The sequence below is a fragment of the Centropristis striata genome, chromosome 12, assembly GCF_030273125.1.
Source record: "Centropristis striata isolate RG_2023a ecotype Rhode Island chromosome 12, C.striata_1.0, whole genome shotgun sequence".
Taxonomy (NCBI): Eukaryota; Metazoa; Chordata; class Actinopteri; order Perciformes; family Serranidae; genus Centropristis; species Centropristis striata.
This window is the reverse complement of record NC_081528.1, coordinates 23,624,944-23,652,073: the sequence shown is the minus strand read 5'-3', so window position 1 is coordinate 23,652,073 and position 27,130 is coordinate 23,624,944. Positions and strand designations below refer to the sequence as shown.

General features: G+C 44.8%; 1 protein-coding gene across 2 annotated transcripts in view; it reads right to left on the bottom strand.

Moving 5' to 3' along the window:
• The window catches only part of ebf1a (EBF transcription factor 1a), a 57,016-nt gene that overhangs the window by 17,867 nt on the left and 12,019 nt on the right, over positions 1-27,130 (bottom strand). For both annotated transcript variants that reach the window (XM_059346048.1, XM_059346049.1), the window contains exons 7-10: positions 9,246-9,327; positions 7,772-7,913; positions 5,283-5,413; positions 3,299-3,425 (exon numbers count right to left, since the gene is read on the bottom strand). In XM_059346048.1, the coding sequence (XP_059202031.1) occupies positions 3,299-3,425; positions 5,283-5,413; positions 7,772-7,913; positions 9,246-9,327 (482 nt within the window). The remainder of the gene's footprint in view (positions 1-3,298; positions 3,426-5,282; positions 5,414-7,771; positions 7,914-9,245; positions 9,328-27,130) is intronic.

Here is a 27,130-nt window from a genome sequence, read left to right as displayed (position 1 = left end):
GTGCGTGCGTGTGTGCGGATGCGTGTCGGTGCGCATGGTGCCGGCCTTAATGTGAGCCAGCAGAGCCTTTTAATATCAGCAGCAGCTATAGTGGAAGCACTAAGCAGACAAGGCTGCATACTGAGGAGGGAGGGATTGCCTTTTGAACGACAAGGGTGATTCATCAACTCCCCCAATCTATGGCCAGTATCCCTGTGTCACACACACAAACACATAAACACAAGCATGCACACACACACACACCCATGGGCCTCAGTGGCAGAGAGTATTATCACTCTATATTGCATGGAGAAAAGAAAAGGCAGAGCATCTCTGATGAATGTTACAAAGACAGCAATCCAGTAAAAGGTGATACACAACCAAACATGGAGATGCATTTATACAGGGGAGACGGAGGGAGAGGGGGGTGGGCAATGACCTGATAATGAGAGAGAGAGAGGGAGGGAGGGAGAGAGGGAGATTAGGGAGAGCTCTCAGCCCCAGAGGTGGGTAAGGCAGAGGGCAGAGAGAGGAACAGAAGGGGGATAAGGGGATAAAAAGACAGAGGAAGAGCAGAGAATGAAAAAAAAAACACATTCTTTTATTCTTATCAGTGGAGAGCTTAATTGCCTTTGATGAGTCTAATTGGAGCTTTCTGAAGTCTAATGGCAGAGGAGTCCTCAGAGACGGCAGAGGACACATTACTGTAATAGCTTCTCTCTGAATCTCCTCTGCACCAAAAGTCCCCTGCTTGTCTCCTCTGTCCTGAACTACAGCTGAAATTTTTCCATTCAGCGCTGGCCGGTTGTGGAGCATCAATGATCAGGCAGAGGAGGGCGGAGGGGGTGTAAACCTATAGATGTGTGTGTGTGTGTTGGTTATGTTTGCAAAGTAGTGGTAGCAGCAGTATTGGGTATGTGTTGACTTAATTAGGTCTGTGAGCTGCTCGCTTTCCTCTCCTCAGCTGAAGTTGATTAGCAATGCCAGCTGTCCCCAATGTAATTCAGTGTGCGCATGTGTGTGTGATCGTGCGTGCACATGTAATATATGAGTATATGCATGTCTGCGAGTGTGGGGCTGTGTTGATGTGTGTGTGCGCTAGCTGCCAGCTGCCACGCAGTGCTGCCAATCCTCCATGATTAGTACCCACTGGCAACTGGGCTCAAACTGGTGCCAAACAGACCCAGGAGGGCAACATGGCCCATGGTAATCCTCCATCCCTCTCTCCCATCCTTCTCCTCTCTTCCCTTTCTCATCCACCTCTCTCCACTCTCATCAATTGCTTTTTTTATGCTCCAAATGCTCTCGTTGTTCTCTGCCTCTCATTCAAGACACCAAATGTGAGCAGGTTCCTCTCGGTAGGAGAATGTAAAATGATAAAGGAAAAGAAAAAAAGAGCTGATAAAGGAGCTGTGGGAGAGGTACAAATACCCAGTGAGGGTACAGAGCAGTGGCTGAAGTGAAGTGTGTGAAGAGTAGAACTGGGATCTATGCCTCGACACGGTTGACTGTGTCACCGTGAAGGTGCCAGCGCTTGGCAAGCAGCAGCACAGTGTGTGTGTTCAGCTCCCACTGGATGACCTCTTGCTACCCCTCACCTGTTGAGATTCTTCTATGTGCCTCCATGGAAGCCAAGTGGCAGAGAGATAGAAGAGCGAGGGGATGAATTCATCCAAAGAAGCAAGTTTTGAATAAGTGAATGTGACAAGGGGAAAGAGTGGAGGTCTGGGAAGACATAGGGCGTTTATGCATAAGGTTCCCACATGTCTGGCACATTAAAAGGCTGCACACACACATACGCACACCTACACACACTTATATACACACAGCTCTATGAGTTTGGCAGAGTGCGAGCTGTTGGACAGCTCTGGCATGGCAAAGGCTGCCCACCCATCTGCCCTCTGTCTTCGTAATGCAGTTACTTGTCAATGTGCATGTGTGCTTGGAGTACATACACATACGTACAAACAAACACAGGCGCCTATCGCAGCCTTTCCCATAAGTACACAAACATGGGGGCATAATTATGACGCATGGACATGGATTCTGTCCATGCACAGTAATTACAAGATGCAGAAAAATGCATGGCGGTGATGTGACGCACACGCTCTCGCTCAATTGTGATTTTGTCAAATGTTGGCAATTCCAGTCGGGGCTTACAGCCTAAGTCTATCAGTGGTTGAGATTACAGACAGATTTATGTGATTCACAACCTCCCCGGGGACCTGTGGCCTCGCATTGGTTAATCACCGCTTCACATTCACTCTCTCTGCCGCTCTTTTCACCGCACAGCTATAACTCTGCACCGATCCGCTCCTCTGATGTAACACTGGAACTACTCGTGCCTCTGCACTCACCGTCAAAAATCACACTCTCCTTGTGGACTTCTCCTTTGTGAATCGCGCCTTCGACAGGGTTAAATCTCAATAATCCCACTAATCAAAAGGTTAAACCTCCTCCTGACCTTCACCTGCTTCATAAAAGAGGGCAAACACTTTTCCGCCTCTGATCAGTAGGCTTTTGCACTGAATTATTGAGTCGTGTTATCGAATTTTAAAATGTTTAGTATGCACATTTTTATTCAGAAACCGTGTCAAGAAAATTGACAGCTCCCGAACTGTATCAGGTTACTCTTATCGTATATTGCAAATATACAGTATGACGGAACATTAAAGGAGACCTATCATGTTTTTGCTTATTTTCTATAATTAATATAATGTTAAAAAGTCAAATTGAAGCAAAATGTCAGAAAATGCTGCTCACATATGTAAAAATAATTGCTACATGTAGCTAAATGCTAACATCAGGAACTTTTTAAATCTTTGTTGCCAACGTTGCTAATTTCTCCACTCTCCACTTGGAACATGTTTGATTGTGTAGTTTTTAGTTTAGAGGTTTTCGTTTTTTGTTTTTTTTTCCACAGTAGGTATTGCTATACAGTTACAGCTTCATGGCGCATAGCAGACCAAGATATGCTGACCAATCTCAGCAGACTGTGCTTAAAATGACAGGTGCTACAACAGAGCGTCTCAGACAGAAGGTGAATAGAGATGGGCATGGGCAGTAAGAGAATTTTTTTTTTTTTAATAAAGCATGTAACATAACATGCCCAAAATACAAGTAATAAACAGAAAATTAGCATAATTTGTCTCCTTTAAAGCCAATAAGTGAAGTTTTTGTTATTATAGCTTTTTTTATTTCCCTAAAGGCAAGTTATTGTCTGGGAGACTATTCCATGAAACAAAAACAGTAGATGGGTAGATTGCAGCGACATTATCTCTGTTAATTAGTGTCATTAGTAAGTGTTAGTGCTCAGTACCTGTGTAGATGAAGCGACCAGGTGTGCCTTTGCAGAACTGTTTGGATTTGTAGGACAGCGTGACCTCCACCACCCCGGGGATGTGTCTGGGTGGAGTTTGCACACGAATGGCATGGGGGGTGATCAGCTACGGAGAGGCAGAGAGGGCAGAAAGATTAATGCAATGAAACTTCATATCCAAACATGTGCTCAGGGGACTATTCCCGGCTTGCCTCAGACCTTTCCTTTGCAGCTTTTGACTTTCTTCCTTTGTATAATCAGCCTGAAAATGATGTGTTAGCGCTTAAGCCCTCAGGTGGCCTCATAGCCTGAGGCAATGTCACTATGAGGCTTAGGATGGTTATCAGTGCTGACATGGACTCTGTAAGAGGGGTTCAAAAGCAGTTATCTGTTTATGAATAAAACACACCTTCCTCTGCATACATCTATTACACAGTATAAGTAAACGTATAATACGCTTGTCTCTGCTGCTGCCCCTGTCTCTGTGTCTGTCAGCTGAGCCTGTCTAGCTGCCGTTACACACATTAAAGCGCCACTGTGTCTTAAACAGGCTCACTTAGTGTGGTTGATGAGCCTACTCGCTACCAATGTCTGTGTGTGTGTGTATGCTGAAGGGTCTTTGAAGGAAAACCGTAACAAGACAAAACACAGATGAGACCTCACTGAGTGCTCGTTTTCTGCACGCTATAGTCAACTAGCACTCAAAGCTAGCAACGCTCAAAAGCTATCAATGCCTCTGCCAGCAGCTACCGTGTATGTGCATGTGTGTGTGTTGTTCTAACTGTCCCTTTCATTGCTCACTTAGCGACGCTTTCATTCCACCATTGTCTGGCCCCATTCACCTCTCAGCGAGATAATATAGGAGCTTTTTATAGAATTATTCCTTTACTAAAGAGAAAGCTGTTTAGCTGCGCCGCTCACTGACCTTCAATTTCACACATACACTACATTTACATTTTAGTCATGTGGCAGATGCTCCTTACAAAGAGATTCATACTGTACGGTGCGCACATATTCCAAGGAGGCTGATACTAATACAATAAAAGACAGGAAGGGAGCTGAGAAGAGATATGACAGAAATAACAACTGCTACAGAGGGGAATGAAATAGCAGGCTGTTCAGATTGTGAAATATTTTTGATATGGGTTTACAGCAGTGCTGCAATTAATGATCATCGTCATTATTAATTATATTTATAATTTTTTTCAGTCCCCTTATCTCAAATGGATTCATTTATATTCATGTTACATGCAGCTTCTCAAAAGAGTAGATTTTCCTCTTCTCTAAAACCAGCTAATGTTTGACACTTTAATTGAAATTATTTTGAAAGAATTTTGTTGATCAACCCTTGATTGACTATAGTTTAGCTACAACAGTAGCTCCCACCGTGAGGTCAATTTCCCCTTAGGGATCCCATGATACTGTATGTTAGATGGAGCGACAAGATGATCAAAGTAATAAGGCAGAAAAACATATTTCTGTAACACAAATTATGCATATATTTTCTGACTTTTCTCTAATGTTTTCCCATGTTGAATATTGCAGAGCTTCACCTACTTATCCTAAAAAGGGGTCAGGTGGGAACCTTACTTGTCTTTATTTCTTCACTGTTATTTTTTTTTTTTTATTGCTATTGAAGAGCTGGTGACTGAATCCCCACTGGACCCTCAAACAAATTCCGCCTCCATGTTAAATGAAGTCCCGCTCACAAAAGAGCTAAAGGTAAACAGTGACAAGGCAATATTTTTTTGTTAAATCATCTGGAAAGTATCAGTTTGGGACATAAATGTTTCTTGCCCAACAGCACCTAAAATTGGTTACCACAATTCATTCCTGTGACAAAGCGTCGCAAACAGACATGAGATTGTTTTTAGGGTCCCGAGCCAAAAAAGGTTGGAAACCACTGGTTGATAATAGAAAGGCCTCTGTTGAGTATTTTGAGGTTAGAGTCACACATACATATCCACTGAAGATGGTGACTAACCTCGCTCCAGACCAGCATGGTTCCAAAGATGACCTGCAGGCCGTCAAAGAAGTTGTCCCCGATGATGATGACAGTAGCGCCCCCTGTGGTCCAGCCTTCACTCGGGCTGATGGCTTTGATGCTCGGGGTTGCTGCAGGAGTCACAGACAAAATAGATTAGATGCTAACTAACCTAATGACAGCCCATAAAGGTCTTTGCTATTGGCATAATGTACAGTCCCCTCTTCTTCTTTCCATCTCTCACACACACACACACACACACAGGCACACATCACCTCTCTCCTCCCTCCCAGGGGTCGGGGGCGAGCGAGGAATACTAATCAGAGTGATTATACGCACCCCGTTATTAAACATCACCCCTGCCCTGTGTGTGAGGGCAGCGGCGGTGCGCTTGTTTTATGACACGTGGCAAAGCGTGCAGGCGTGTAAATGTCAGGTGTGCTGAGTGTCTGATCAAAGGCCACGCGACCGGGGAGCAGAGCAGAGCCAACAGTAGCTCTGCCCTCTGAATACGCCGCCTTCATTAACCAAACACTTAGCTCTTGCTCAGCTGTCGGTTTCATATATAATAGTATGTCGCTACTGTATCTCGGCGCATGGCCACTGCGCTCGTCACTACACGGGGTCATTTGAGCTCCTGCTTGGATATTTCTAATGCGTTTTGTAAGCTTTCAATGTTTTCTCTAAAAACATATTCTTTATGTCTTATCGGACAAAGTACATGGCATAACAACAATAAAAACATTTTCAATAACTGGTATTCAGCACGCTTTCTGACCTTATCTGTTGGTATTATAGACTTGGAGATTACTGGATGTGATTGAAGAAAAGAACAGCATTGGGAAAATACATGTTTATACAAGCTAAATCTCCTCTCCTTAACAGATATGCAGCTTGTCAGACATGCTGTAATTCTGTAAAGCGGCATAATCCACTTTAGACTAGGCTGACTTTTTTTCCCCTGCAGCCTAGCCTTTGCTCTCTGCCTGACTCCCTGTTCTGTTGATCCTCCCCAACAAGCTGGAATGATATTTAGCCCCCTGATACGCCTGCAGAGATCAACGTTCACCAAGCAGCAATCTGTGGCCGTAATCATGGCCTAAGATGCCTCCTTTTCACAGCCGCTGATATTATGTGCGCTCCATGTGCATGTGTGGATGTGTGTGTTTGTGTGTGTGTGGATTAACCAGATGGTGGAACGTGAATCCATGTGATAGGATTATACTTTGGGGTGTTCCTCGGTGCCATCTGTTCAACTCTATGCACTGCTCATCTATTACCGCCTGAAATGGGCCCCCAAAGTTGTGTATCCTGCACACAAACTCAACACACACCAGAAACAAAAAGAAACCACTGCCTTCCTTCTTAGCATTTTATCTTTTCTTTTATACTTTCATGCCCTTTTAGCCTTTCCTCCCATCGCGCCTACATGCCCCCCTGTCTTGTGCTTTCACTCCTGTTGTTCCTCCTTCTAACCAACCGCCGTCACCAGGAGAGTAGAAAATCAGAGAAGAGGAAATTCCCAAACAAATCTCTCTGACACAGGGAACATCTGTTAGCGTACTGTGTGTGCTCTCCTTTCTGTGTAAGATCCAAGTCTCACTGACGTCTCCAATATGTCTCGTCTTTGTGAACTTTTTCTAATCGTCTGTGAGACCAGTCGCGGGGACAAGTGGTCCACCTTACCTCTGGAGAATGGTCATTAGACAGACTTTAACCATAACATTCAATCTTAATGCAATCTACTGTAGGCCATCATGTAAATCCCTTCTTAGTTTTTTTGTCATTATCATCCCTGAGGTTGATTTTCCTCAAAGCAAAAAAAAATATGTTTCTCTTATTCAATGTCTGGGAAATCGAAATGAGAAAATAACTGGATTAGGGACTTGGGAATCAGTGCGGGCTCCTAAATCATGTGCACATGTCATTATGAAGTATTAAAGGTTTGGGTCTGACTGTGCATGCGGGGGTGTGTATGTGTGTGCATGGGCTTTTTACTGTGTGTGTATGGGTAAACCTGAGGGATGGGGAGTGATGGAGGGCTGGAGGATAAAAGCAGGTCTCCGAGGAAATAAAGCCAGTGTTGGCTTTAAGCAGAACAGACCTCATAAGACACATAGTGCTTATGCGAGGCAGAGTAGAAGGCCCAGAGGCAGAGACCTGAGGGGAGCAAGCCACAAGGGAGAGACAAGAGACTCACTAGCTACCACTCTCTCCTCTCTGAGCTCGAGTTAGAAACCCTACAAGGGAGGAAAGTGAGAATCCGGGAGGAAGCAGGAGAGAGATAAGAAAGACAGCAAGAGAGCAGGTTTGAGAGGGATAGAGCACAGACAGAAGAGGGGTTGAGTGCGGAGCCAGACGGGGGGGAAGGGGGTGAGAGAGGGAGGGATGGAAGGGAGGGGAGGGGAGTTGAACAGAGAGAAAGAAAGTGAGGAAGACAAAGAGAGCTTGGTGAGAGAGTCTGGGTGTTTTGTTCCTGCTTTTAGTACCGTGTTCCAGGTAGGACGGTGTTCCTTCCGAGGGGTCCAGTCTTCGAGCTCGGCGCCCGTGTTTGGAGTTGTTGTGCACAAACATGTTGTCGGAGACAGCCAGGACGTGACCCTCCACGCTCACCGTGGTTGAAACAACCACCTGAGAAAGGGAAAGACAGATGGAAACACAAAAACTTCCTTTAGATATGACATATACTGAGTCGTGTGCTGTTGGTCTACAGTAAATATTATGTGGATTTAGCACAGACCTTATTTACAAGAAACATGCAAACACCTCCAATGATGGACTTAATATTTTTTCCTAAGCCTCTTAAAGAGGTCTAATGTGATATTGAGGAAGTAAATATGTATGATGTTATATAGCGTAAGTAAACAGGAAGTAAAGCTCAGGCTTTATTTTACAAACCTCACTGTATGTAGAGGAGGACATACAGTTTTTTACTTTCTACAGTTTTACTATATATGTTATGTTAATTGGCAATAACAGATTTCTGGCAACTTAGACGCAGTGAAAACAGGCTGTGAATTTACATATACATCTTTTACATTGATGTGGTGAACTTGTTGCAAACAGTTGCCTAGTTACACATCCGAGAGACAGAGAGTAACATTAGCATGCATTTAGAGTTGTGTTTCTAGCCACCTGGTGAATGTAAGTCCAATATTAACTCTCCTGTTAGCTCTGTCTTTTGTCTCCACCTTCTCCTGGAGGGAATATCTGACTCTTTAGCTGATAAATGCTCCACTATGTTTGCCTGCTAGCTGCTAACTTTGGCGCTGGGCAGGTAGTGTTCAGTGTTTAGAGCTTTCACTGAAAACAGCTGCCTGCTACAGCCGTGGATGACTTAGAGTGAACCAAAACAGTAAAGTTGTGGGCTGGGAGATCAAAAGAATGTTGATCCTAATATTTTTATGAAAATTTGATTTGTCATTTTGTTATGTTAGTGCATACTGTGCTCTCTCTTCTTTCTGGACCTATCCCTGGAAAACCACAGGGAGCATTTATTTGAGAGAGACCCTGGGAATGCGTTGATTTCTGGGAGTGTTGGCAGGTTATGCCAGGTATAATAACATGGGTTACCATGTGTGGTGCTTTGCAAGAAACACATGAACAACAGTCCGCAGAACTGTGGTTCTTGTCCACTACACTACTACACTAGAGGTTTCACAAGTCTCCAAATCTCAGATTCCATTAAGGTTACTATTCATTTAATTTAAACTTCAGCATCATTGCCTTTGTTAGACTATTGAGTCTTGTTTTGTAAAGATAAACAGATTTATTCCCTGACAACTGGCAATGACATAATTTATAAAAAAACATAGGCTACATGGTATCAAGTGTGATCCTGCTTTTAAATTTGCTAACTGATACAGAAAACTCATTGCGAACAATTTTCCATTTTGAACTGATAAATCGTGACACCCCTAAGTACGACACATACTGTGTGCACGCCGACGAGTTGCATCTCACCTGAAAACGCCTCATGTCTCGAGGGTTCCCTGCATTCTTTAGGCAGTTCTGGTTACACTTCAGGAAGAACTTGAGGAAGAACCTGCATTTGCAGAGAGAGAGAGGGGGAGACAGGGAGAAACAAATGAGTTAGGAAGAGCATCTGTCTGTCACTTATAGTACAGGATGAGCTATGTCAATAAAGCACAAGATACAAATAAAACTAATAAAACAGCAGTGGCAGACAAGGCTCATACACTATCCCACCGTCATCCATCAGTTGTTTATGACAAAGGGAGTTTTCTATGTAAAAACAGCTCGGGGATATTGAGTAAGATGCTACCTTGTATATCCATCTCCGGGCTGCTGTCACAGCTTGCCATAAACTCACCGGGGCAGACGCAGCCCTGGACCCCCCCCCACCCCCCTCCCTCCCCAGCTGCAGAGCCGTGTGACGGAGGTTGTGCTGTAGCTACTATGCAGCACAGTGTTGCCATTCCTGCCTCTCTCAATCTCAGTGTGAGAGACCACATCAACAGCACCTGCCATGCATTATTAATAGGCTGAGATGGCAAGTATGGCTACCCACATCAATACTTAATGAGGGAGGGAGGGAGGACGGGGGGGTCGGAGGAGTAAAGGGGGGAGTGTGGGGGGTGGGAGCACCGGAGGCCTGAAAAGCAGAAAGGGGACGGCTGACAATTTATTCCCTAGCCCCACCCCGAGGCTTGAAGCCTGACAACTTCTTCTTTAACTGAAACTACAGTACTGTACATCTCTCCACTCTCCCCTCTGCATTGTCTGTCTCTGAGAGAAAAAAAAAGAAAAACTATATCAAATGAACCGCGAAAATAAACAGCGCCGTGTACAAATAAACAGGAACCCTCAAAAGGGGGAAAATAAAACTACAACATTTCCCGGTCCCCTCCCCTCCTCCTCCTCCCTTTGAGGTAGCTCAAAGAAGTGCTGACAGCTGAAACTGCTTACAATACAGATCTCCACCAGCCACAGAGAGAATCACTCCTTTGCTCAGCTTTTCTTTCATATGTCTTATTTTCTACCCTCTGTTCATTTGTTATGGCTAGGATTCTGCACTGGGCAGCGGGTTTGGAGCCAACTGCCTTAGATATAATCATGCACGAGCATCACACACACACATACAGAGACATGTCAAGAGAAACACAGTAAGCAGCAGCGTGCCTTGGACAATTGCTTCATCTAGAAGAAGGGGGGCAGAAAAAAAGCAAAAAACAAGAGAAGATAAATGGACAGACCAGAGTTCTGTCTCATTTCAAGGGCCAGCCTCTTGCTGTGCACATTACAAGCATCTGATGTAACACAAGAACTCGTGAATTTATCCCTGACAACTTTTAAATGCATGACAGCTGGTTAGTGGTAGACGCTCTTCTTCAAGTGAGGAAGAAAAAGCCTCTTATGATGTGAATAACAAACTGTCTTTCTCTGCCTTTCTCTTTTTTTTTTCTTCTGCTTTGTTTGTGTTCTGATTTACGATCTCGCTGGTGCAAGAGGCTAAATCTGAATGAGAAGGGGGAGAGGAGAAAAAGGGAGGGAGGTAGAAAGCGAGAGGAGAAAATGATAGAAAGATAGACAGACGGACGCGGTGGAGAGTACGTGAAATCTGAAAGGAGAGACAGACCACCCTCCTGTATATTTTAGAAGCTGTAGGCCAATATCTCAATAATTCATGAAGCAGAGAGATGGAGGGTTTTTTTCCACAGTGGCTGTTGGACCCCACAGGCTGAGGGTCTCCCAACTTTCTTATCTCCTCGAGGTCAGAGAGCAGCCTCGCAGACAGCTGTGGACCACATCCACTTGTCCAACATACTCCACCTTCCCCACTGCACCTCCTGTTTAATTCATTGACTCCACTCTTTTCCCCAACTGTCCTCCTCCTCCTCCTCTGAGGTAGTCATGATAGACAGATGATGGATAAGTGGGTAGAGGAAAGTTGGGGTCAACAGAGTCAGAGGTGACCAAATCAGGGGGTTAAATATTAGAGTTTGGATTGGGGAGAGGAGGAAGAGGTGGTGGTGGAGGAAAAGGAAAAGGGAGACTCTGCTGAGATATTGAGTGCAAAAAAAGAGACTGTAAGAGAAAGTCAGCATGGCTAATTTGCCATATGTCAGTGTGTCCCCTCGATCTCCTGATCTCCTGCACGCGTGGATCATCTGATCCATTATTTACATGACTTAAGGTGTCTGGAGTCAGCCGCATGGAAACACTACAAAACTGCAGCATGTTGATTCCTCGGTGCTCTATCTCATCTCCCCAGGAGCCGGGGGACTGGAATCACCGCTGCACACATTTACATGGATCAACAGAGTGTGGGTGTGTGGTGAGGGGGGATAAAGTGCAGTGCGTGTTGATATGCAATAGCAAAGAGATTACCATAAGGATTTATGAATAATCTGATTGACAGCTGACCAGTAAATATGGACAGATAGCTGACGATAGGCCTATAATTCCCTCATTTACTCACTTCAGCTCTTTGTTATCATGTTTTCCTCGCATCATTAAAAATGATAATTTATCGCTTTATGGTTTTTGTTCTGTTGACTTTGACAACATTTCTCAGATGTACTACCACATCCACATCCAGTGAGCTCCCAGAGACCTGTTATTTTACATGTGTTGATTTAAACAGATTTTTAAGAGGATGTTAAGCAAAAATAGTCCATGTTTTGGTCAGTTTGCTCAAGTTTGCATCACTCTTAGCAACTATTTTAACTTTTTACCCATTACTTTTTTGAAATGTATTTCAATAGTTCTGTTTAGCTGACTAACTATTTATATTTGCTACCTACAAAAACTTACCAACTAGTTCTCATACAATCTGAATGGCAACACAATTGACTCAGGTTGATTGGAGGTGTGTACTTAGTGGCTGACTGGTACCTTACTGGTTACTGTGTCAATGAATTTACTGAATCACACCAATTTGTAATCCTATTTGTATGCTTGCTTTCCACCTAAAGCCAAAATATAATAATATATCTATATCTTTATATTTTTTAAAATCTACTTTACAATTGTTCCATGCACGCTACTTTACAAAATGGCATAAAGATTAAGTTAGATTCAAAATAGTGAATGGAATAAAAAATAAATAAACATTTATAATGTGACAGTAGAACCTGGATTCTAAAACAAAGTTGGGGTGTTGCATACAACTTAAATACAAAAAGAATGCATCTAATTCAGAATGAGTGTATATATGAAAAAAAAAAAAAGTTTATTACTATGAACATTAAACTGAATGTAGGTTGAAAAGGATTTACAAATCATTGCATTGTGTGTTTATTACATTTTTCACAGCATCCCACCTTTGTTGGAACTGAGGTTGTAATATTTCATCAATTCCTGTCATGAAACAATACTCGTATGATTGTTGCCATAGCAAGGTCAGATTGATATATTCTCTGACAAGTTGGCAATTTTAACTATATAAGGAGCAATTGTGTTGCAAATGTGACTTTTAATTTTTTTTTAGCAATGCAAAAACATGGAGAAGGCTTTGAAACAGCAAATGTGAAATAAATAATTAAAAATCTGAAAATGTTAAATAGGGGGACATTTGGCCTTCTCAGTATATCTAATGTCCTCTCTCCAGCCATGCATACAATGTGATAAATTCTTAGAGATAATGTTGCAAATCTCAAACTGTATTTCATCTTAAAAGAAAGGTCCATAGAAAATATAGTCTTCAGCATACATTCTTGCTTTGATTATTGCTCCCTCTACCATGTTTGTATTAGAGACTCTTGCTGGTTTCAAGCTGTTTTACTGTGCAGACTCCACAGCTACAAATATTACCACTGCAAATTGCTGCGCCGGCCGGATTAAATGAAATAAAACCATTTTGCTCTCACGTAATTACCCCCAAATCCAGGAATGGCTGTGGAAGTGAATTTGTGTAAATAACTGCTTGGCCTCTTGAAGCCTCATGGCATAAATTTGTAACGGGGAAAAACGAACGAATAAACACATGCAGCCGGTCGCCGTAGTAATTTAATGATCTCACACTTTCATCATATCATAACGGGCATTATTTGTCACTTTGGAGCAATTAAACACAAAATCACCCTCTGCCCATAAAAAACAAAACAAGGAAAGCAATTATAACACAACTTTTAAGTAATCCCTGTAGCATCTAAATATTATTACTGTGCTGATAAAGATTGTCTAAGCGATTAGCTAACAGCAAGGAAGCCTCCGAGGGACAATTCTGTTATATTTTCTAATAATTTTCCTACATTAGCAACAAATGAGGTAAAGAGTTGTTTTCCTTGTCAAATTTAACGTGGATAACTTTAGAACTGTGTGGTTTTATCTTCCTCAGTAGTTCTGGTTTATTCATCTTTTCAGCCTTTTGTTGCACACTGTGCTGTACATCTTTGTGCCTCATTTCTTTATTCTTCCTCCCCTCCTCTCTCTGTTTTGTTCTGATGCCGATGCGCTGTAAAAATGGCTGTGGGAGATGCCATAACTCAGCCCTCTCCTCTCCCTCTCCCTCCATCCATCTCTGCCGCACAGATCATCTCCAGAAGAAAAGCACTGTGTCTGCCTCCTAATATGCTTCATGAGGTGTGTAATTCACTGTGCTCCGGAGGGGAGCCATTTGTCTCGGGGGTTAACTAAGTGACACAACAGCACTTCCCCATGCCTGTTACCACCGTGGGACATGTTGAACTAATCTACGCAGGTAGGCGAATGGGAGAGCCTGCACTTCGGCAATTAAGCATTAAGATTTGTTCAGGAAATCGATCCTAATGAAGTCAGAGGCAAGTTCAAATGAAGTGTAAATATTTGTAAGCAAATATAATGTTACAGAGGAAAAAAACGGAGTGACAAATAAGAGACCGCACTAAAAGTGAAGTCTGGCGCTCTCAGAGAACCAAATATCTTCCTCAAGCCCTGTTTTGTGTATTTTCTTTTCCTCCTCATGTGTTTCACTTCTCGTATTCTTTCTTTTCTCTGCAACTCTTTCTTTCGCTCCTTCCGCTATGCATCACTGACACTTCAGCCAAGAGCCTGACTGGCTTGTTTTCGTGGTGACCTGTCTCCCTGCCTGCAGTATATGTTTAAGCGTGGAAGCCCACACACACACACACACACACACACACACACACACACACACACATGCACACATACACACTCTAATTTAGGGAGATTTATGAGGGGGGCCTTGCACCAGGAGCCATGCAGGCTGACCCCAGGGGTGTATGGGGGCACTGGGTGGGGGAGGGGGCCTGGCTCCACAGGGGGGGACATTAATAATCCAGAACCAGGTCTGTCTCTGGGCCTGGCCCTGGGCCTCGGACACCAGGCTGTAACAGGCTGCAGTGGCCCAGTTTACTAGAGAAACATCCAGTTCAACACGCCTGACGACAGTTACATCAGATAGATAGATAAAAAGATTGACTAAAAAAAGACAAAACATAACAGAAAATATGCAGAAACACATATTGAACACAGAAACATGGGGGCAGACAGACAAAGAGAGACCATCACACACACACATCGCTCCATTCCTTTGGAGTGCTACTCCTCAAAGTAGCAGCGAGCACCTCTATATTGCCCTCATGTCTATCTTAAGTGTCATGATTTATTCAAATAGAACATCTCACTGCGCTGAAAAATTCATTTCCAGCTCGCTCCGTGCATCGTCCCATCCTCCTCCTCGTCTGTATCTGCTCATGTCATGTCAGCTGAATTTGCCCCGTTGTTAAATATTTCTTAGAACAAATGGACCCTGGAGGAGGGAGACGGTGGGTCAGGGAGGATCCGCGCTCTGCCTTTGCCGCTGAGGGAGAGTCCCCACTTGGGAGAGATCGCTCCTCACTTCCCCCTGAGCTGGAGCTCCAAGTCGCAGCTTGGGGACAGAAGTCCCAGAGACACTTAACCGATTGTGTTTCATCCATTTCATCCGAAAAGGATCATTCAAAATTCAACTGAGAAATCGTGCAGGGACCAATGAAAGACAGGCAATGAGATCTCTCCTGCTTGTTGGAGAAAGAAGTGCTGGGGTTGAACAACTTGTAGCCTGATAACATCGCTACCTGTGGCCTGGCTTTACACCAGAGCATCGGGGAAAAAATGCAAGCAAATAAACATCTCTGCATGTGTGTGTATATGTGTGTGTGTATCAAAGCCATGATGAATAAGAGGCTGTCTGGGTGATGGACAAGCTTGGCAGGCGGTGCTGATTGAAACACTTCCTCTGTCGGGGCCTGGCCCATTAATCTGATGGAGACAGAGACAAAGAGAGAGAGGGAGAGAGAGAGAAAAGCTCCAGGCCCCCAGACCAGGAGAGTAATGAAGGGTCCTGGTCCCTCTCACCTCAACGCTGTCCTGCCATGCTGGGACACTCTGCTACCCTGTCCAGCCCCAGCCCTGCCCTCGTGGGACTGACCAGTGAATAATGGCCCTGTCATCAGCCTGGGTAGACGCCGCCGCACAGCCGAAGGGTGTGTGTGACCGCGTTTGTGTGTGTGACCGCGTGCTTTTGCCCGCCTGCGTGCTTCCCCACACAGTCATTTACCCTAACTGTTCTCCTCTCTACCTTAGTTGAAGACTGATGTATTCATATTGAATAGTGTTGATTTAAGCACATGTTAAACTTAATGCATAATGCATCGACTATATATAGCTTGATAAAGAGCATTGTGTCAACCCGGGACCAGCCCCATACATTGTGGGGATGAATGTGCCGCTTGCAAAAGTTCTTTCTTTTTGTTCCATTTAAGCACCGTATTAAATCATAACTATGACTGTGACTGTACACAGGCTCAAGGTTATGTTTCTAAATGCAGCAGGATCAGAAATCAGAAACTTAATTAGTGTGCCGTGTTTGTTCTCGGGTGAAAAGTTGTTCCCTCCAATGGGTCTTGAGGGAGGAATATGGAAGCCGAGAGTGGGAGAGAACGAGAAAATGTGAGGATGGGGGAGAGAGAGTGTGTGTGTGTGTGTGTGACGCCGAAAGATTGATACTGAACAGAGTCGTATGGCTTGGCTGGTGTGTGTGCGGACATGTGTGTGTTTTGGCCTTGCATCCCTCTGTGTTTATCAAACATATTACAGCTCCTTCTAGATTCCTCACCTGCACACCCCCAGCCTGCTACATATGGCCCACCAATCACAAAATAAGGAATCATGCATATATTAGCATAGCTAATGGCCTACCCTCTCCATTTAATATGCAAATTTCCTGAAACATTACTGAATGCCGTCTGTTCTAAATGAATAAATTTGAATCGCAATTAGAATAATCCTTTATAATTAATGAAAACTGTCAATTTTGGTTCATAAGTAATTTGATTAAAGTGGTGATGGGACACTTATGAAGTTCATCGGGCTGTGAGGGGTGTGAACACACACTCACACGCATGCATGCAAACACATACACAAGCTGCATGACAACCAACAGCAGGTCCAGGGCTGCATTATTGATGAAGATGATTAATAAACTTATGAAAGTGGTTGTCACACATGCCAGACCTTTTTCCTTTTTTTTTTTTTTAACCCAACACAACTTCTTTCCACTCCTTTACCACCGTGGAGAAACAACAGATCAATCACGCCTTTCTGCCACCTGACAGAGAGGGAAAAGTGAGGGAGTGATTGAAAAGGTTTCCCGGCCTCGTGGTGCTGTGTCAGTGGCCTGTCTGTCCGGTGGGAGACACTGATGGACTGTCGAGGCTGAGGGAGCGCCGCACACACACGTGCCAAGTCATTACAGGGGGTTGAAACATTTTCCCTGTTGTTTCTCACATGGGGGATGAGCACTGCTGCTGTTTGTTGGGGTTTATCAGTGTATAATAATATGTTATCAGGTGCATATAGTTGAAGAAGAGGGCGGCCAGTGTGTAACCGTTCATCAACATCCCCTTCTTCACCATTATCATGCTGTGCTATGCTGCCACTGGAGCGTATAATGGCATCACTTAAATTAGGGTCACTCAACTGTGGGAAATTGTTGCAATGTGCGCTGCATGTGTATCTCTTCCCCTTGAACGGTATGTATATGAACGAGAGCACGCTGGTGTTTGCGCCGCAACTCCAACATGAGTGTGTGTACGTGAGAGTGTGTTTGCATGGCTTCAACCCAATAATAATGGTCCAGATAGTGTAGAGCCTCGCAGACTAATTAGCCATATCACTGAGAAAATAGCAGCCTGCTAATTAATGGGTATTATGGCATTTCAGAAGTCACTGCTCTAATTGGGAGGGAACTGAGCCTCGCATTTCCATACTGCAGTAATACCGGCTTTATCCACCCGTCTATCTGTCTGTCTGTCTGTCTGCCTGCCTGCCTACTTGGCATGCTTGCTTTTAAACACAATCCTCCATGTGCACGCAAGGAAAAATAATTATCCTGCACACGTTCACACTATCAAACATGCACACTGTATGTATACCTACTGTAGATACACTGCCAAGTTTTTCAACATAAAGAGAACTACTTTCACCACAAGGGGAAAAAGAATCACCTCACCACACATTTTTGTAACCTCTGACCCATTATCTTATATATTTATTCTGATTAAATATCTTTATATTGCTTTTAGAGAAGAAAGCGCCTAATGCAAGTGAATTGGTGAGTAATATAATCCATCTGAATAATTCTCTGCATCATTTTGTATGTGTGTGTCTCCGAACCTGCTGTCTCTGATGCATACATGCATATCCCCTATAGATTCCTCTTAACCCTATCAGACGGTGGGACAATCAAAATAGATTTGCATTCAAATGCCACATGCTCGGTATCAAATATCAAATCAAGTCCGAGTCACTGAGACAGACAGTCACCTCCTCCATGCTTCTTCCACTTCCCCTCCTGCACCTCCTCCCCTCTTTCTCCTCTCAGGGTCTCAGGGACTCCCATTCTCCCCCAGTCGAGCTCTATCGAGGAGTGACAGGCTGTGGCCAGAGCGTGATTGACAGCCTGTTGATGCTTCTCTTTCCAGCACACACACACAAAAACCGTCTCCTTTTAAACACACACTCCCCATTCGCCTCCACCACCTCCCCGTGCTCGTGCACTGGTCTGGGTGTCTGTGATAGCCCCTGGGCTAGTGCCCCGCAGGCTGCACAGCACTATACATACAAATCACAGTGTGTCAGCCCCGTGAATGGGCCTATTTTGACTTTGTCCTTGTAAAGTCAGGCCCCCCTTGAAGCGGGCTGGATCTGTATCCTGCTTCTTTTTTACTTTCCCTCTCACTCTCATATGCACAGAGAGGCAGACGAATAATGGAACTCACACAAAAGGGACAAGTAGTGGGAGTGTGCGCACACATACACACACACATAGTGTACAGAAACACACAGGAAAAAATGTCAGATTTAAATGTAGTGCTAATGGGCAGCACCTCACAGCAGCAGGGTATAAATACATCAACAACAACACACACATAGGCAGTCCACACACACCATAACGGCCAAGACCCGGGGCCTAATCTCACACACTCAGCTAGTACACCTGGTTAATGTTAAGAGGGCAGTTATAGTCAATTACATTCCCATATAACGCATAAACCTCCACCCCGCCTGCGCTGGGAGAGTAATTGAAAACAGGCGCACCGGGGTCCAGACAAAAAGTCAACTTCCCACCCCTGACTTTCCCATTCACTACATGTGCTGTCTTCCCATTCCCTATTCTGGAGTCCTGGGGGCAAATGCGAGGGGGAGGAAAGGGTTGGGTTGCCATTTGGATATAAGGCAGGAAAAGAGCAGGAGGATATGGAGTCATGTGAGGTACTGGAGAGGAAGACAAAAGCAGTGGGAATGGGGAGATGGTGGAGGCTTTGTCTCCCAGGTGAGGTCCAGGGGAGGAGCAGTTAGGGTCGGGGTGAGAGGGTGGGCGGACTGGTGGTTGGCGGTGGTGGGTGGGGTGGGGGAGTTAAGGGGGGAGGACAGCGGTTGTAAGTAGGAGTTTGAGACTGACAGGTGACATTACCCTGCGTCATGGCTGGAGGGACAGAGGGACAGAGGGCGCGATGGTTATCCAAGCAGAGAAATGTCAACGTCCAGACACCGCTGTGACACACACACACACGCACACGCACGCACACACACACTGACACACACACACACACACACACACACACACACACACACACACACACACACACACACACACACACACACACACACAAACAAGAGCTGCACAGACACACAAAGATCCAGGACAAAGGAGTCTGGAGTCTTTGAGAGTGAAAAAGCCTGGCTACAGTGGGCAGAGATGAAGAGATTACATCCTCTCCATTTAAAAAAGAAGGAGATGAGAATAAAGCGACAAAGCCAAAGAAAAGGCTAAGAGTCACTATTACGAGTCAACAACCTTGCATTTATTCATATTGTCTGCTTTCTAAACATCAGCTTCCGTCCGTTCGTGAAGTTCTTTCTTCACATTTGTCCCTTTCCAATCTGCTGTTTTCATTAAAGCCTAACCTAATTTTGGCAAAGCTTATAAAATGTCCATATTGCTGCTCATTCGACCCCATTGATTTAGTGTTTGGTTAAATATTCACGACTGTGGATGCAATTAACATGCTGTTAATGAATAATTGATCGCATCTTAAGCGGCCATAAAACTCATGCATATTAATTATTGAAACAGGAAATATGAAAAAAAAAAAAAAACAACCTTCCTTGTTTTGCCTCAATCAACCTTCTTTCATTTTGTTTCTTTAGTTGGGAAGGCATGTTGAGAGTATTCGAGGGGGAAAAGTGTAGCTTTTGAATGTGTGTGTATGGGAAAGGAAACAGGAGGCAGAAAGTGCTGGGAACACTATGCAAATGCCTCCCATAAACACCGCTTTAACAGCTCTTATATGCATTTAAGCTGCCTTTTAGTACATCCATTTAGCTCGTACATACATCTCTACAGTATGTGTGCAGTCGGTGTGATGTGGAGTACAGTGTGCACAAGCGTTGTGTTGACAGCCTCGGTGTGACAGAGGTACTAGCTGCCTGTTTTGAGAGTTTACCAGGAGCGAACACAACAAAAAACAAATCTTGCAAACATGGGGGGCTTGTCAGCGCGAGACTGGAGATCAGTCAGCCAACAATGAGCTTTCCGCTCCCACTGTGTCTCTACTAGTGTATGGTTATGGGCTGATGTCACCCCTGGCGCCTCCCCAAGCCCTGGTGAGTGGAGAACAATAGTGCAGAGAGGGAGGAGGAGGCCGGAGTCAGTCTAAATGTGCCTCACATTAATGCTGTGATGCACCTGTGGTCAGGTGAGTATTTGACTCCCTTCCCTGTATGCATGAGAGCAAAACTGTGTGTTTTGGGGGGTTAAATTCATTATCCGTACATCCTGCACTCCACTCTAAAATGTCTTGACATGAAAAATACATCCCAGAAGCAGCCACACACTCCAGGAAAACACCAATTTACATCGTCGCTTGTTATTTATTTAGCACAGAAAAAGCTCTCAGAGGTGTGTGTGTGTGTGTGTTATGTGTGTGTTACCCCCCTCTATTTCCCTCTCCGGCACCTAACTAACTACTCGACGATGTTGGTGCCTCGGAGCTAAAAGTGACAAGCCGTCAATTGTGTTCCAATATTAACCCCCTCTCAATGTCTGCGTGCCTGTCTTCTTCTCTGTGATGTTGGCTTGATCAAAGAAGCGGCACTTTGGCAACAAAAATAACCAGAGAGAGTGAGATGGAGGACACCATGCTGCTTACAGACTGATGAACGACGGCCAGTCTCCCAGCAAAACACTGTCCCCCTTTTTTATTTTCTTTGTCTCTCCTTCTCAGTCTTTCTCATTATCTCCTTCTTTCTCTCTCTTGGAGAGGCAACATGAGGCGTTGGCTGAGCATGATTCAGTATCTTCTATATACAGCCAGGCGGTAAGTAGTAGTTCATGGAGTATACGGTTTACAATTTTATGGAGAGGGAGAGGCTATAAGCTCAAGCTTTTTATATGGAGAGGAAGACAGGGCTTGCCAACATTTTTTCCCCCTATTTTGTTCTTACTATTCTGAAGAGAGATTGAAAGAGTGCTGGGCGGGGGATAAAAAAGAGAGAGGCAGACCACCAGAGTGACAGAATATGATACAAAGATGCCCCGTGCCTGTGTTTCATCTTATCTTAGCAGGTTCACCTAGCGGTGAGATTCCTCAAACGCACCTTCAGTCATTGCAGGGGGCGGGGAGGGGGGACTGAAGGGAGAGGGATGGAGAGAAAAAGAAAAGAGAGAGAGTAAGCACACACACACAAACACATATGGAAAGAGAGGGAGAGAGAGAGAGAGAGAGAGGGAGAGATGGGAGGTGGATCTCTCTGTGGCTAATTCTCTGGGTGTGGGAAAGCAGAGCACCTAACACAGGTTGGCCTGGTTTCAGTAATGAGTTTGATTCTTCTCTCTGCCTCCTCAGTCTCACTGGGGACCTAGACTGCATAATAACATCCTCCACACACACACACACACACACACACACACACACACACACACACACACACACACACACACACACACACACACACACACACACACACGCACAAACAGGTCTATGGGGAGCTAATTATTCTCACCTGTGTTAATTATTGCTGTAAGCCAATCAGCGGACTCTGTGCTAATTAGGCAGTGTTAGGTCTGATTAGTGTTTTGCAGCAGGCCCACTCAAACTGTTATCTACCATACTCGTCCCCTCAGGCGAGAGAGGAGAGAGGAGAACAGGTGGAGGCTTGCCCTGTGTGTGTGTGTGTGTGTGTGTGTGTGTGTGTGCTCATCTTTAATAATAAATAACTGAGGGACAAGCTTAAATTCACAATAAAACAAAGTCTAATCAGCTTCTTTTCGAATCAAACTTCTATTAAACAAAACAACGCATGCCATCAATTCAACTAGTCTCTGCCCTCTGAGTTAATTGGCCCTGGTTTGGGGTCATTTCTTTTATCTGGACAAACAGCCCCTGTGCCCTTTTAGTTAATGAGGGCTGACCCAGGATCAGTTCTGTCACTAATGGCTCCTTTTTGCCAGGATAACCCCTCGGATTGATCCGCACATCACACATGCAGCCCCCATCCTGACCCAGGAGAGCTATCTCCTGTGTGTGTGTGTATGTGTGTGTGTGTGTGTGTGTTTTGGCAGGGAAGCAGAGAAGCTCAAAAAGACAGAAAAAGAATGAGTGGTAAAGGTATAAATGGAGGGTTTGTTGATGATGTCCCAGCTGAGAGGAATGAAAAGAAAAAAAAGGAGAAAGGGGAGAAAAGAGGAGAAAGGATGAGAGGAGGAGGGGATAGAGAGGGAGAGAGAAGGAGGCTGGAGGAAACCTTCCTCTTATGACACGATTGATTTTCTTTCAGAGGCTTGAGCCTGTCACTACCGAACACTTGGTCCCCCACTCCTACACACACACACACACACACACACACACACACACACACACACACACTCAATCACACACATGCACAAACTCCGTGCCCTGACCTCCACGTGTGCCTGCTGGTCCATACTGGGTCTAATGACACCAGGGCCTCCCACAGATCAATACTAAACTGTCACTCAGCTGGCAAGCACACACACACACACACACACACACACACACACACACACACATACACACATACACACATACACACACAAAAGCAGTCGGACAGATGCAGACCCGCACATACACACATGGTAGGGTAGGGTATGCGTTTGCACATTTGTGTATGCTGGAAGCAATGTTTTCTACAACCTCAGCAGATGCCCTCCTCCTCCTCCTCCTCCTCCCCCTATGCCCAACTCCCCCTACACACACACACACACACACACACACACACACACACACACTGGACCAAAGCCATATTCTCTCTCCTCAGCCGTTTTCTCACCCTCCTGTTCCCTCAAACTGAGTCTGGGTCCTGATGTAATATTGATGAGCCAGGATGGAGGCCCTATAAAAAGTGATAGGTCCTTGTGATTGTAAATTATAGAGTGTCATCGATTTGACGTCAATGCCCACACGCGCACACATACAAATGCACACATAGACACACACAGGTATCAAAACAGACACACAACTGCTCGTTTTGCCCAGGAGAGAATGAGGAGAGACGTTTTATTTTTTTCACCCTCCTCTTGACTAACTTATTCCACGTCATTCAACGCCATCTCTTCCTGTTTCTTTTCTTCTTTCCGTCCCCCTCCCCCTCCCTCCTTCACTCTCTCCTCCTCCTCAACGATCTCAAGCACCCATCCGCCTCTCTCCATACACATCTCAAGTGCCACTTAGAAAACCAGACTGGGGCTTGAGCCAAACTCTCCTCTCAGTGGCTCTGTGTTTGTGTGACTTTTGCTGTCTTGGAGTCAAGATCGCAGAAATATAAAAACCTCACAAATCACCGCCAGCCGCGCGTTTTCTTTCAAATCTAGACAAGCCGAATAATTTATGTCCAACTAAAAATCTGTTGATTGTGAAAAGCTCTGGCTAAAAACATTTGTTTGTCTCTGTTAAATCACTAATTATAGCCTGGCACAACACAGGGCAGATGCAGGCTAATTCACCATTAGGCCGTTTGGTGTTTATTAAACTTTTATAATGTGATCACTCTGATAACGGCACAATTGTTTCCCTGGGCGTGTGTGATTATACTGTTGTACCCCTCTGTCCCCTTGTAATGGCTCCCGCTGACTGTGTGTGTGTGACCGTATGTGTGTGTGTGTCTTGGAGCTTGCGGAGTAGTGTTTTCCATTTCTCATTAGAGTGGCACAGACTCCTGCTGCAGGGTCAATGGAGGGGGAGAGGGTGTGTGGATATGTGTGTGTGTGTGTGTGTGTGTATCTGTTTGAAGGGGAGTGGGGTGGTAATGAGCGCAGGAACATAATACTACGGCGTCCATTAATGCTCTGAGGCAGTGACATTAGGCATACTTAACTAATAGAGCCAGTCTCTGCAATTACCCACTGTTATCTCTGCAGCTTTAGAGGGGAACCGGCTTTAATAAATGTTTGTAGTGATGTGATAAATGCCAGGTTTGCTCATTTGTAATCTACACTGCGGGACAAGGGGAAGCGGGTGGATCTAATTGTTTTACTCCTGATTCGAGAGAGTGGTTGAGTTCAGAGGGAAAAAAAAAAAAACGTCTTTCCTTTTCAGAACATTTTCCTCCAGGTACATATTTCTCCCTCTCGTTGTCTATCTATCTCTCCACGTCTCTCTCTACCTCTCTCAGTGGGGTACTGTTACAACTGTCCTCCTGTCAAACACAGAAAAGCAGTCCATACCCGGCGCTCACCGTCACGTATCTGCCTCCTCTTTTTCCTCTCCTCTCATCTCTCTTTCATCCCGGCCCACATCAGAGGCGCGGCCGTGATTGTGTGTGTAAACATCTTGTCATGCTAACACGGGCGTCATGACAGAAGAGAGACGCGCTTCATTAACGGCACGCTTGTAAGTTTGTCTTTGTGTTTGAACGTGCGTGTGTGGGCTACATGTCCATCCGAACAAGTGTGTTTCTTGAATTTTCCAGGGTCAGCGGCAGAGGAGTTGCATTAACTGGGTTCTATTATTGTTCAAATTTTAACACAATTTGAGGACAATCATCAGCTACAATCCTGCAAAAGTGGAAGTTTATACCTTCCCCATGCGAGCTTTACTCCTTTCTGAATATCTACTACAAAGAATAACTGTCAATTAACAAGCAAGTAATCACTTGTTCCAGAAAACACTCCCAACAGTTTCACCTCTTTGCACAGCCCTCACTCTTTTGGCAGTAAATCTTCTCTGTTTGTGTGAAGACAATAGCCAAAAGGAAGAGAGAGAGGGAGTGGTGTAGCAAGAGAAAAAGACGGTACGGGAGGGAGGCAGACGAGAAAGCGTTGCTGTTAATTGTTTTCCAGAAAAAGGTTGCGAAGGTCTGCATGTTTGAACTGAATGTCACCTCATGTAAATCACAGCCTCTCCGTTGGAGAAGCCAATAACTGGGATAATTAGCGTGACTCTCTCCTGCGCCGCACGCAGAGATCGAGGAAGAACAGGCTGCCGAGGAAGAGCGTTCAAACGCAGGGGAAGATTCCAAGTGTGATTAACCAAAAAACCTTCAGAGTTAAATCTGGAGTTTTGAGTGGGAGGACCAAAGAAAAAGACACATAGACAGAGGGGCAGATTGAGAGAGAAAGGTAGATAAAGAACACAGACACGTGGATGGAGAAAAATCAGAGAGACAAACACATTAGGAGACGCAGAAGAAAAGGAAACGAGTGAACATTCCTCCCAGTGAGGTCAAGCCACTCGGTAAACAAACAAACAACGTTAGCAGCACACACACAAAGGGGGTGAGGCGGTGTAAAACAACAAAGTGTCTCAGTCGATTGCCTACGCCTTACTTTGTCTCCCCTCATCAGTTACATAAACACAAACAAAGGCCTTTAAATTCAGCTCGGCTTTTTGAAGTGGAACAGTGACATGTGCTTGGGTCTCATTTGTTGATGATTAATGCAAAGTAAAAAGAATATATTAGAAATGTAAGAATATATCATCCCTTTGATCGAACCATGCTGTTGACCATAATTGTCTGCATGTTGACGTCGCTGCTTTACGTTTAATTACGGCAGAGATGGTCCCTTGAAGAATTCCTTTTGTCTCTTAACAGTACAGCTCAAATTAGTCAAGCTCAATGTCACACAACTCATATATGAGCAGATATGAAACGGTTGAACTTGGAAATAATAATACGGTTACTAAATAGACTATATAGATGCCAGAATGTGAGTGGGATTTAAAAAAATTTTTTTTTAAAGATAGTTCATAATCATTCTGCAGAAATCTCTCAAAACAGTTAGAGGATCGCTCCAGTGTTACAGAGTCCCACCACTACTATCACACTCCGTATCTCTCCCTCCCTGTCTCCCCCATGCCGTGCAGGTTTTCCTTCCATTGTGGCGTGTGAAACTGAGAGCGCCGCTCACAGCGCCTGGCCAGTGATCCATTCTTCCTGGACAGATTGATGGAAAACAATCAACAGACTATACATCTTGCTCGGGCACAGCGGGTCACCAGCACTCATCCTGGACACCTGGATTTACATCCTGGGCTACAGAGCTGAGGTAAAGCGCCAAAAGTGGCTTTGGGATGGAAACTGGCTGATAGGAAGTGAGACGCCAGGTTGGGGGGTATATGGGGCTGGCATGAGGCATGCGGTCTGCATTCTCACTTAGCAGAAATAATCAGTAAACAATGAATCATCAGTTGAGGGCTGAGATCAGGGCGGCTGGAAGCTTTACTGCTCGATGACACACTGGCTCAGCCTGCTGGGAGAGGAGGCCTGAGTATCCTTCACTGAGAGGAGCTGCTGTGTCTATTCAATTACGAGCAGCAACACAGGCAGCCATGTAACACATTGGCTGTGAGGGAGCACTTAGTGCGCCGTGCGCTCCACTGTCCACACACATCAGAGCATTGAGAAAACAAAGCATTGCCCCTGCCGCACACACATAACCATGCACGTCCAAATGTATAGCATCACACCGAGAGGCACATGCTCGCGCTCTTCACGCCTCATTTGAAAAGCAAATTGAGCGCATCTTCTAGGGCGAGTCACGGACTAAATCCTGGAAAACGTTACCCTTTTCCTCACTCGCAGCACCACACGCGTTCACATGTCATATGTGTGGCCTTTCATATGGTAAATATATCTTCATTCTATTTAACTCCCCTTCTATCCCTATCTCTCCCTCCTGCAATTTCCAACACCAAAAATGTCTTAAATAGCTCTCAGAGAAGTAGGACGCTACTCATTTTGGGTCAGCTCTGGCCAGCCAAACCCCTTCATTCTGGGACAGAACAAACACTGACACAAAGGCAGTGGGAACGGCCAAGGAGAGCGGCCAGGTCAAGCAGGGAATGTCAAGCAGTAATGACAAAGCAGTTTGCAGAGAAAAT